General features: G+C 37.4%; 1 protein-coding gene across 1 annotated transcript; it reads left to right on the top strand.

Annotated features, from left to right (window-relative positions):
• Window positions 1-10,696: 10,696 nt before the first annotated feature.
• LOC112933180 (olfactory receptor 1D2) lies at window positions 10,697-11,653 on the top strand. The gene has a single exon (XM_026016304.2). It carries the CDS (start codon window positions 10,712-10,714, stop codon window positions 11,651-11,653), a length of 942 nt encoding a protein of 313 aa, XP_025872089.2. The 5' UTR covers window positions 10,697-10,711.
• The last annotated feature ends 905 nt before the right edge of the window (window positions 11,654-12,558 follow it).

The following is a 12,558-nucleotide window of genomic DNA, read 5'->3' as shown; positions in this document are numbered from 1 at the left end:
GAGGCAAAATATTGTTGCCAATAATGAAGAGAAAAACAAAATAAAGGGGAAGGAGGAAGAGAAAGAAGAAAAGAAGCAGGAAACATAAGCTGATTTTAGAGGTGGCAGATAAGGAATTTAAAACACAATAATTAATATCTGAAAATAATGAAAGGATGCATAATTTTCACCAGGAAGTGACATATATATAAAAAGAAATCAGTGAATATTCTAGAAGTGAAAAATAGAGTATCTGGAATTAAGAATTTAGTGGGTAAGTTTAACAGCAGACTGGAAATAGCAGGGTATAGAATTAATAAACTAGAAGATATGTCATTATAAAATACCAAAGCTGAATTTAAAATTTAAAGAAAAAAGACAGATGAGACCATAAGAGATATGTGGGACATGCACTGTAAATCTAACATATGTATCACTGGAATCCAAAAAAGACAGGAGAAAGAAAATGAAAAAGAGGGAGCAATATTTGAGAAAATAATGACCAAATATTTTCCAAACAAAAAAAGACATAAAACTACATGTTTAGGTTGTTCAGCTAACCCTGTTGTATAAATTCAAACAAAACTAAATCTACACATGTAAAACCAAATAGAAAGAAAACTCTTAAAACAACTTAGGGATGAGAGTAGGGGCACATTGTCTTCACAGGAGTAACAATTAGAACAACAACTAACTTCATAATAGAAATGATGAGGAGCAGAAGACATTACCATGTCATCTTTTAATTGTTGAAATAATTAGAAACTGTATACAGCAAAAACATTCTTCAAAACTGAATGGCATTCTCTGACAAACAAACCTGCAAGAATGTGTCACTAAGGTCTTTACAAAGAAAATTTTTAAACGAACTCCAATAAAAAATATACCAAAACAAAATCAAAACAATAAAAAGGTAAAAAAAGAAACAAAAAGAAGTCACAAACATCATTATTTTTCATTCTGTGTCTGACTGTTCTATTATATGCCTTTCAGCTCTTGGCTCTTGCTTTCAGTCTCTTATTTCCTTGTGTGTCTGCCTGTCTTTGTGTCTGTGCTCAAAACTGCTTGAAAATACAATAGTGAAAAATAATTTGAAGTTGATATTATTTTCCTACAGATAAGATTTTCTAAATTTTCTTTTACTGAGATGCTGAGTGGCTCAGCGGTTGAACATCTGACTTCTGCTAAGGGTGTGATCCCAATGTCTGGAATCGAGTCCCACATCAAGCTCCTTGAGGGGAGCCTACTTCTCCTTCTGCCTGTGTCTCTGCCTCTCTCTCTATCTCTCATGAATAAATAAATAAAATATTTTAAAAATTTTTTTCTTTTACTTAGTACTTGGAGTCACTAGCAATCTGGGATTATCCAAATTCAGTGCTTGAGATTCTCTGGACCTCTGATGACTCAAAGCCAGGTTATAGCATGTGTGTAGTTCTTTCTTTCTGGCTGAATCTAACTCCTAGGGCATGTTTTAGGATTGCTGCCCAAGGTGGTATTTGTTTATTCTTTGTAAACAAGACTTATTTCCCAAGACCTTTGCATATAGATATTAACATTGGAGCAATTATTCAGGTTCATCTCAACAAGCTGTCTTGGGATTGCCTCCCCAGTGTCTCTCCAAAACTGATAAATAAGCTCTGATATGGCTCCAGTTCAGTTCCTTTTTTCATAAACCTTATATCCAGGGTCCAGTTCTCAGATTCCCCAAGCTCATTGGAGTGTCCACAGACTTAAATTCTTCTCTTTTTGTGCAAGCACTGAAAATCCAGGCATCAATTTCCATTCTATTCAGAAATAATGCCCTAAGGTACTTTGTGTCCTGATGGAATTTTCATCCTGAAAAGGAATCTGGAGGCAGTGTACTACCCAACTCTGAGAGCAGCACAGAGCAGTGGGTAAGGTCTTGACATCTCAGACATTCTCTGTCTCTCTGTTTCTCTGTGTGCATGTCTCTCTCAGTCTCTCTCTCTCTCTCTCTCTCTCTCACTCACTCACACACATACACACACACAACCAGTTTTCTCCATTTGCTCTCTCATGAACATACCCACATACTTTAAAATTTTTCATATAATCTAACTCCTTAGTATTTAAAGGGAATACAACAATCCCTCCCACCTCTTAGAACTCCATGGTTTTCAAAGCGCTGTCACATGCCATCACATGTGATTCTCAAGCCTGCAAAAAGGGCTTCATGGGTGAGATGCGGAGGCTCACAGCTCATGCAGATAGGGATGATCTGCATGACAGGACAGTTTTCTATGCTGACTTTGGAGCCCTTGCCCATACAGTCCCCCACTCCCTATTCTCTCCTCTCTCCATCCAGCCACACCACAGAAAGCCTTGTGTCCTAAGGCCAACTGACCACACCAGTGTTCAGAAACCACTGACTCTTACAGACTCAAACAGGATTTCCTAAAGTGCACCATCAGAAAAATCAGTGATTGCTAAAAAGGACTTGGTCCTCAAAACAGAAATAATATTTCAAGGAAGGGAGCCAGAAAATCAGCTTTTTGTTTTAAAGTATTACAAGTGATTCTGATGCCCACAAAAGACATTTGCCCTGAGGGCTAGAGAGGAGGCTATCATTCCCTCCAGGTGTCTTTTGACTTTCTCCAGCCTTCTTCCCTCCTTTCTTCCTCCCTCCTGTCAGAGGGATGTCCCAGAGAACGCTGAATTCAGGCAATAGGCTGCAGAAAGAAATAGTCTGATGAGATCTAAGGAGGTAGAAGATCTTTGTGTTCATGGCAGAAGCAGAAATGGTGGCCAGTGCTCAGAGCTGGGACCCTTAGGCCATGGTGCTCTTTTTCATCCTCAGGTCACTCTGGAGGTCTTGGAGTGGCCTCTGGGATGAGCCCATCTGGTCCTATTTTCACTGAAACTCTTTGCTTTCCTGAGAGGCAAACAGTCTCTTCAACTTGAAGCTTAAAACACTCTGAGAAACAAAGGCGCTCAGTCTTAGTATAGAAACTTAGCAGAGCTATATGAGTAACAAATAGATGTGAGCCCACAAAAAAGCATGTCCTAAGGATCACCCCCATTTTAACTCAAATACCAAAGGACCAGCACATGATTATTCCGTAATTTGGAATCTTGGGGTAAAAGAGAAATTAACCATCATTCACCTCCACTAAATGCTTGAATCAACTCTGAAACGATCACTCAGCCTATATCACTATATCATGAGCCTGTCTGAAAGTCTCCCATGATGGGGAATCACTTCCCCCAGCCAGTTCCCTTTGCAGGCATGACACTTAAGTCATCTGGAAGATAGCCTAACTTGTCTTTCTGTGTCTCTTTTATTTGCTATCTCCTGACTTGACTAATCCACCTCATAATACATTCTCTCACACTTCTCTCTTCCAGTAGAGAGCACCAACGGGCCAGCCACAAATAAGTGTCTCCTCAACATCCTGGGTCACTGCCTGTACACACAGGAAGGCTGAAGCTGCTCCTGTGTGAGTTGGGAAGAAGAACCATGTCCAGGATAGAGACAAAAATGGGGCTATCTATCCCTCTTGGTTCTAAGAGCAGGATTTCCTACTGTGGCAGAGATGTCAGGCAGTCAGAAACATAGGGAAACGAATAAGAAGAGGACTCCTTTTGAGATCCTCATACCAGCACCTCCAATTTACACAGAGCTTTAAGTTGAAGAAGTGCTTCCACATTCAGCACTTGAATGCTTCTCTAAACCCCCAGTGATTAGGCATCTTTACTCTTGTTTAATGTGTGGTATAGCAGTTAGGGTGTGGACTAAGAGACAAAAGGAAAGTTAAATCCCAACTCCATCAGTTACTAGTTTTGAGGGAATTGGGAAATTCGTCAGCCTCCTAACTCTCAATCACCTCATCTATAAAACGGGATAATAGAAACAAGTAGTGCTATTGTGCACTACAGGAGGGGCAGCAGGAGAGAGAGATGTCAGTTAATATGTTGTCTGGCCAAATACTCAGTAAAGGGTAGTGGTTTGTTCAGAAAACACTTGTATGTGTTAAATTCAGGTTTGGACCTAAATATACGACTCAAACTTTCCTCCCACTGTACTATGGACACCAAACATCTGGGAGTTAAATGCTTTCAGTGAGATAACAAATCTACACACAGGCTAAACTCCAGGCCTCCAGCGCCCTCCTCAACCACATACTGGAGCTCCAAAGTACTATAATCTCCTAGGGTACTCACAGTTCCCACATCTACATCTGCTCCTAAACTGAGATTGCTCAGAGGGACCTTAAGAGCTTATAACATGAAATGTCAAGTTTCCCTCTAGAAAAGTATAATTATTTATTTTATCAATATAAAATTGCCTGTTCATCCCATCTCTTTATGAGTAGTAAAGTTACATATGTTTATTGACTTTGACCTCCTTCTTTTGTGAATTACACATTCAAGTCTATTGCTATTTTCCAATGACAGTTTTATTATCGGCTTAAAGTAGTTCTCTATTAAGCATACGAAGCTTACATATGATGGCAAGTATTTTTCCTTCTTGCCATTTTTAATTTCTCTGTATTTTTTGCTTTTTATTTATGATGTTTTGATGTGAGAGGTATTTTACTTTTATGAAAATGAAATATGGCATAATTTTTCATAAGTTTAATTTCATAATTTTCATAATTTTTCATTGTTTTCCCTTATCAATGACATTCGTGTGAATGTGGCATTTCTCTTGTTGTATGTCTTTTTGGTGTCATATCTAAGAACCCTTCACTAAATCCAAGATCTCAAAATTTCCCTAGGTTTTCTTCTAATAGTTTTATAACTTTAGCTCTTACATTCAATTTCAAATTAGTCCATTTCAACTTAATTTTTTATTTAAATTTAATTAATTAACATACAATAATTATTGGTTTCAGAAGTAGAGTCTAGTGATTCATCAGTTGCATGTAATACCCAGTGCTCCTTACATCAAGTGCCCTCCCTAATGCCCATCACCCAGTTATCTCATCCTTCTACACACCTCCCCTCCAGCGACCCTCAGTTTTTTCCTATAGTTAAGAGTCTCTTATGCTTTGTGAAATTAATTTTTATATATGGTGTGTGATAAGAATCCAACTTTGCCATGTGGCTATCAATGCCAGCACTATTTGTTGAAAATATCTTTTCCCTGCTGTGTAATCTGCATACCCTTGTCAAAAATCAGTTGACCATAGATACATGGGCTTATTTCTGGACTCTCAATTCTATTCCATTGATCTGTATGTCTATCCTTGTGCCAATACCACATTATCTTCATTACTGTTGCTTTGTAGTAAGTTATGAAATTGGGGAAGTTTTATTGGTTTTATTGGTTTTATTTGGAGCAAATTCTCCAAATTTGCTATTGTTTTTCAGGATTATTTTGGCTATTCTGAGTCCCTTTAAATTCCATATGAATTTTACAATTTCTTTTTCTTTTTTTAATTAATTTTTATTGGTGTTCAATTTACCAACATACAGAGAAACACCCAGTGCTCATCCCGTCAAGTGTCCGCCTCAGTGCCCGTCACCCATTCCCCTCCACCCTCCGCCCTCCTCCCCTTCCACCACCCCTAGTTCGTTTCCCAGAGTTAGGAGTCATTATGTTCTGTCTCCCTTCCTGATATTTCCCACACATTTCTTTTCCCTTCCTTTATATTCCCTTTCACTATTTTTTATATTCCCCAAATGAGTGAGAACATACACTGTTTGTCCTTCTCCGATTGACTTACTTCACTCAGCATAATACCCTCCAGTTCCATCCACGTTGAAGCAAATGGTGGGTATTTGTCGTTTCTAATTGCTGAGTAATATTCCATTGTATACATAAACCACATCTTCTTTATCCATTCATCTTTCGATGGACACCGAGGCTCCTTCCACAGTTTGGCTATTGTGGACATTGCTGCTAGAAACATCGGGGTGCAGGTGTCCCGGCGTTTCATTGCATCTGAATCTTTGGGGTAAATCCCCAACAGTGCAATTGCTGGGTCGTAGGGCAGGTTTATTTTAAAAGAAGTCAGCTAGGATTCTAATATGATCACACTGAATCTGTAGATCTATTTGGGGACTATTACTATGTTAACCACATAAGGCTAGGTTATTGATTTGAGATCTTCTTTCTTTCCTAATATAGGTATTTATAATAAAACTATTCCTTCTAAATGCTGCTTTAGCTACATTCCATAAATTTGGTATGTTTTATCTTCATTTTCATTCATTTCAAAGTATTTTTTATTTTGTTTTTTATTTTTTCTTTGACCCATTGGCTATTTTGGAGTGTGTCTTTAATTTAATTTCCACAAATATGTGAATGTTCTCAAGATTTTCCAGCTATTAATTTCTAATTTCATTCCATTGCACTTAAAGAACATATTTGGTGCTATTTTTACCCTTTTAAATTTATTGAGGTTTGTTTTATGGCCTAGCATATGGTCTATCCTGGAGAATGTTCTTTTTTAAAAGAACCTATTTATTTATTTGACACAAAAAGAGAGAGCACAAGCAGTCAGAGGGAGAGGCAGACTCCCCACTGAGCAGAGCTCAATGCAGGGCTCAATTCCAGGACCCTGGGATCATGTCCTGAGCTGAAGGCAGACACTTAACTGACTGAGCCATCCAGGTACTACTATCCTGGAGAATGGTCTAATGTCCCTTGAAAATAATCTTGTTCTGTTGTTGTTGGACAGAGTGTTCTATAGATATCTGTCAAGTATAGTTGATTTATAGTATTGCTCAAGGGATGCCTGGGTGGCTCAGTCAGTTGAGTGTCCTACTCTTGGTTTCAGCTCAGATCATGATCTCAGGGTCATGAGATTGAGCCCTATGTCATACTCTGCTTCAGATTGTCTCCCTCTCCCTCTGCTCTCGTCCCTGCTCTCTCTCTCTCTCAAATAAATCATAAATAAATCTTAAAATATATATATATATATACGTATATATATATATAGTATTTTCAAGTCCTCTTCTTCCTTGTTGATCTTCTGCTTAGTTCGTTCAATCCACTACTGAAAGTATGATGTTGAAATCTCCACCTACTCATTTTAAATTATGTATTTCTCTTTTTATGTGTTTGTGTTTGCATTATATGTTTTAGTGTATATGTATTGACAATCGTTATATCTTACTGATCAATTTACCCTTTTAAATGTCTCCCTTTATTTCTTATAATCTTTTTAAATTAAAGCTTATTTTTATTTTTTATTTTTTAAAGCCTATTTTTAATCTCTAAAATCTACTTTTATATTTAAAGGCTAATGTATAGCCACTCTAGTTATTCAGGGATTGCTGTTTTCTCATATTTTTATTTTCCATATTTCTTACTGAATTTTCAAAGATGTTCTTGAACACTTCTTCATTTGCTATTTGCCCTTAGGACCATTTCCATCAGTTTTAAAACCTTCTATTTTGATATTTTCACAAGTGTCATTGGGGAGTGGGTCAGTGGAGCTTCTCATATTGTCATGCCGAAAGTCAATTGCCTACCATTATATTTTTAAATTTCATGATCTTATTTTTCACCCAAACGGAAATTTTCTTAATAGAGGGGCATTCTCTTTTGACAGATGCAATATCTACCTGCTATTAGTATTATTAATTAATTTTTTAAAGTTTTATTTTTTATATAAAGTCTTCTGTATAAAAGGATCATTCATCTGAATACTTGGAATGATACTCTTCTATTAGACTATTGAGTCTATTCAAAACACTACTTTAATTGGTCTATTCATTTTCAGAAATGCAGGTTGGGGTTTACTACAGGTTTTTTAGATGAGATGGAGTAGTGTTACCAAAATCAAATGTTAATTTATAGTTACTGTATATTTATAGTATAAATTCCCACAAATGTAACAGAAAAAATAAGGAAAAAATGAAAGAAGATTTTCATAAAATGAAAGGAGACATAATTTTAAGGTTGATAAGGACATTGTAGGTCAGATAAGTCAGTGGAGAAACATCCTTCATATCTCAAATAATAAAAACATCAAAATGTGAATAGCTATCTATCTCCACACAGTGGAATTCAGTGGAATTACTGAACAGAACTTAGTAAATTTTAATTTTAAGATTAAACAAAAAAATCATGCAGGCAGCAATATAAAGTTATTCAGGAAGAAAATTATATGATAAGTCACAATATTGACTTGGAGAATTTACCCATCACATTGTCGAGTGCATAAGGTAACTGAAACAAAAAAGCTGAGAAAGTATGTTCACCAAAATGTTACAGTTGGTTGCAAGGCAGAATTTGGGATGGTGTTTGCTTTCTTTCTATTTAAATTTAATTAAATTTAAATGCAAGTATGGTTCAATTATTACCAAAGCTATCAGCGTAATAGCACTGAAAAAGCATTTGATTAATAATGAAAATCCATAGTTAATTATCAAAACACTATTGGTAAAATACAAATAGAAGAACAGTTAATAAATATACCTTCTTCTGCTTAAGCTTTTTAAGGCTTTTTACTGTACTTAAAATAAAATTTTTAAATCCTAGTAAGGCTCTGCATGACCTGACCCCTGCTTACCTGCACCATCCCACATCTCACCACTTTCCCCTTCACCCCAACCATACTGACCCATATTTAACTCCTTATATACAATGAAGGCTCAGCTCACATCCCTTGCACATGTAATTCTCTGTAATGCTCTTTGATCCAGACTTCATAGCCTGGTCTTTTTCACCCTTCGCATCTCAAATAATACAAATGTTAAATAATACATTGTTATTTATCTCCACACAGTGAAATTCAATATAACTTATTTATATGTCCTCCTTTTTATTCTTTTTGCTGTTTTTAAGATTTTTATTTCTTATATTTTAGATTTCTGAAAGGAAAAAAGACATGTTATTTTAATCTTTGGTATGCTTGAAATGTGTTTGGTAAAAAACAAAATATGGATCTCATATTCCTCTAAAATAATGAGACAATTGTCTCAATGCCATTTATTGAATAATACAACAGTTTTTTTCCCAAAGTGCTATAGTAATAATACACTGAATCCTACATGTTCTTTGGTCTGTACTTGAACCTGTTTGGTTGATCTGTTCATTCCAGCACCAGTACCACATAGTTTTATAACCCTTTATATTTGCCAGGAAAGTGTCCCCCTGTTCTCTCTTTTTCAACATTTTTCTAGCTCATTTTCACAATTATTTTGAAGTTAAACATAGATGTTTTCTTAAAAACCCTATTCAAAGTTTTACTTCAAATAGTTCAAATTTTAGACTCATGCAGTAGAATAAAAACCTTGGGAATCTTGGTATGCTTTTCCACTTACTAAGTTTCCACTATATGCTTCTCTGAAGGATTAGGAGACCCTGACTGAATATCAACATTTTAATGCATAGATTTGTTTGTTGATGATGTAGATGGCATTGTTTCACATTATAATATCATAATATATAATTATAATATAAATATAACATATATAATTATAACATATAGCATAATCTATAATTATAATATATAATATGTATATGTAATTTTTTTTAAGTAATCTTAAGTAAGCAACCCAGTGAAGTTTTTCAACTCATGAACCCAAAATCAAGAGTCACATGTGCATCCTACAGAGCCAGCCAGGTATCCTTTCACATTATTTTTTAAACTTATTATTCTTAACTATTGCTTACATATAATAAAAATAAAAATAATAACATAATAATAATAATAATAAATATTTCTTGAGTACTTACTGCAGACCAGTTTTTTATTACTTCATTCATTTCTTAAATACTTAAAGTAGGCCAGCTTTTTATTACTTCATTTTATTCTCACCATGATCCACTTTTCACAGAAAGAAATAGTCTTAAAAAAGCTCAGGCGGGGGGTGGGGGTGACTGGGTGACAGGCACTGAGGTGGGCACTTGACGGGATGAGCACTGGGTGTTATTCTATATGTTGGCAAATTGAACACCAATAAAAAATAAATTTATAAATAAATAAAAAAAGAAGAAGATGTGCTCTACAAAAAAAAAAATATATATATATATATATATATATATATATATAAAGCTCAGGTAACTAGCTGGGGGTTTAACAGAAAGTGTCAGAACTCAGATTTGAAGTGTTTTCAAATCCATTTTTATTTCTAATGGCATTTCAGTGAATTGTTTTAGGTTTCCCAAATAGGTCATCCTCTCAGCAAATCATCATTTTTCCATTTCCTTTACAATATCTTTCATCCAATTGTATAACACCAATTTCTTATGCCACATACACCTGTTTTAAATATCACTTATAGGGATCCCTGGGTGGCGCAGCGGTTTGGCGCCTGCCTTTGGCCCAGGGCGCGATCCTGGAGACCCGGGATCGAATCCCACGTCGGGCTCCCGGTGCATGGAGCCTGCTTCTCCCTCTGCCTGTGTCTCTGCCTCTCTCTCTCTCTCTGTGACTATCATAAATAAATAAAAATTAAAAAAAAATAATAAATATCACTTATATCTACACAATATCATAATATACCATCTAATCTTTAAGCACTTCAAGAAATTTGTAAGATGATATGATTTAAAATAAGATATGTGTATTATTCGTACAGTATTGAGTATTGGCCAGATTAGAAGTTGCTGGAATAATTGAGTTGTATAAAAATTTCCCATGTTTTGCTTTTATATGCTATTGCATTGTCTAATATCAAAAAATTATAAAATTTAGCCTAAGATATTTTTAATGCTAAAAAAAATAGTTGATTTTGCTTATTTGAAGTCCTTATTCAATTGAGAGCATTTAATAAACATTTGTTGGTGTTAATGTTGCAGACAGTAGGAAAAATGGATGAAAGCAACCAGACTATAGTCTCTGAGTTCCTGCTTCTGGGGCTCTCTGAGAGTCCTGAGCAGCAGCGGGTCCAGTTCTGGATGTTCCTGTCCATGTACCTGGTCACAGTGGTAGGAAATGTGCTCATCATCCTGGCCATCAGCTTTGATCCCCGCCTGCACACTCCCATGTACTTCTTCCTGGCCAACCTCTCCTTCACTGACCTCTTCTTTGTCACCAATACAATACCCAAGATGCTGGTGAGCCTCCAGTCTCAGAACAAAGCCATCTCCTATGCAGGGTGTCTGACACAGCTTTACTTCCTGGTCTCCTTGGTGGCCCTGGACAACCTCATCCTGGCCACAATGGCTTATGACCGCTATGTGGCCATCTGCCGCCCCCTCCACTACACCACAGCCATGAGCCCTGGACTCTGTATTTTGCTCCTCGCCTTGTGTTGGGCACTTTCTGCCCTCTATGGCCTCACCCACACCCTCCTCATGACCAGAGTGACATTCTGTGGATCCCGGAAGATCCACTACATCTTCTGTGAGATGTATGTCCTGCTGAGGCTTGCATGTTCCAACACCCAAGTAAATCATACAGTGCTGATTGCTACAGGATCTTTCATCTTCCTCGCCCCACTAGGGTTCATGATAATGTCCTATGTCTGGATTGTCAGAGCCATCCTCCGAATACCCTCAGCCTCTAGCAAGTACAAAGCCTTCTCCACCTGTGCCTCCCATTTGGCTGTAGTCTCCCTCTTTTATGGGACACTTTGTATGGTATATCTGCAGCCTCTCCACACTTACTCCATGAAGGACTCAGTAGCCACAGTGATGTATGCTGTGGTGACCCCCATGATGAACCCTTTCATCTACAGCCTGAGGAACAAGGACATGCATGGGGCTCTGGGAAGACTGTTCCTAGGGAAAGCCTTCCAGAGGTTGACATGAGGTAATTTTGGAAAGGCCACTTAAGTGGAGACTGAAAATTTCCTTCACCATGTGCAAGGCATTATCCTATGGGGAATAGAGTACAAAGTACATAGCACCAACTCAGAATGAGCTCATACAGCTGTGATGAAAAAAAGAAATGTGAATGTGGGCAGCCCGGGTGGCTCAGCGGTTTAGCACCACCTTCAGCCCAGGGCATGATCCTGGAGACCAGGGATCGGGTCCCACATCAGGCTCCCTTCATGGAGCCTGCTTCTCCCTCTGCCTGTGTCTCTGCCTTTCTCTCCCCCTCTCTGTGTGTCTGTCATGAATAAATAAATAAAATCTTAAAAAAAAAAAAAAGAAATGTGAATGTAACCCAATGTCCACCAAGCAACAGCAGCCTTGGCTATAAATAAGGCCACCAACATTAATACCGAAAGTCTGCAAAATCAAATCCTTCAACTTGTCTGACACAGGACCACAGCCCCAATATTACCCAGATATTCCCAGTTATGGCCTAGTGGGATCTGTTATGTTCTCTAGCACACATCCACTCATAGTCTCTGACCTCTGAAATTCTCTAAAGATCTGGTTTCCTGCAAGAAGACAACTTGTACCAATCCACTGCCGATGTCCTGGGTGAGGCCACCCCTTACCTGCCACAGAAGCTCTGCTGGGCACAGTCCCCACTGCTTAGTTCTGACCCATTGTCCTTCTGGACACAACCACTGATGTTCAGGTGGAAATGGCAAGAAATCCCTCTCTTTTGGTCTGGAGCAATTTTTGTCCTTTGGGCCTCAAAACAATACTACTTCTGTTGCCTTTTTCCTGCATTCCTTCTCTCTGAGAAAAGTCAGATTGTCATTGGAAAAGTCCATCTGGTCCTTTATTTCTGTAGTTCCTTATCTCTCATCTCTTCTTCA

The sequence above is a fragment of the Vulpes vulpes genome, chromosome 2 (assembly GCF_048418805.1).
Source record: "Vulpes vulpes isolate BD-2025 chromosome 2, VulVul3, whole genome shotgun sequence".
In the NCBI taxonomy this organism is placed as follows: domain Eukaryota; kingdom Metazoa; phylum Chordata; class Mammalia; order Carnivora; family Canidae; genus Vulpes; species Vulpes vulpes.
Note: the sequence above shows the minus strand (reverse complement) of the source record. Positions and strands in the feature narration are given on the sequence as shown.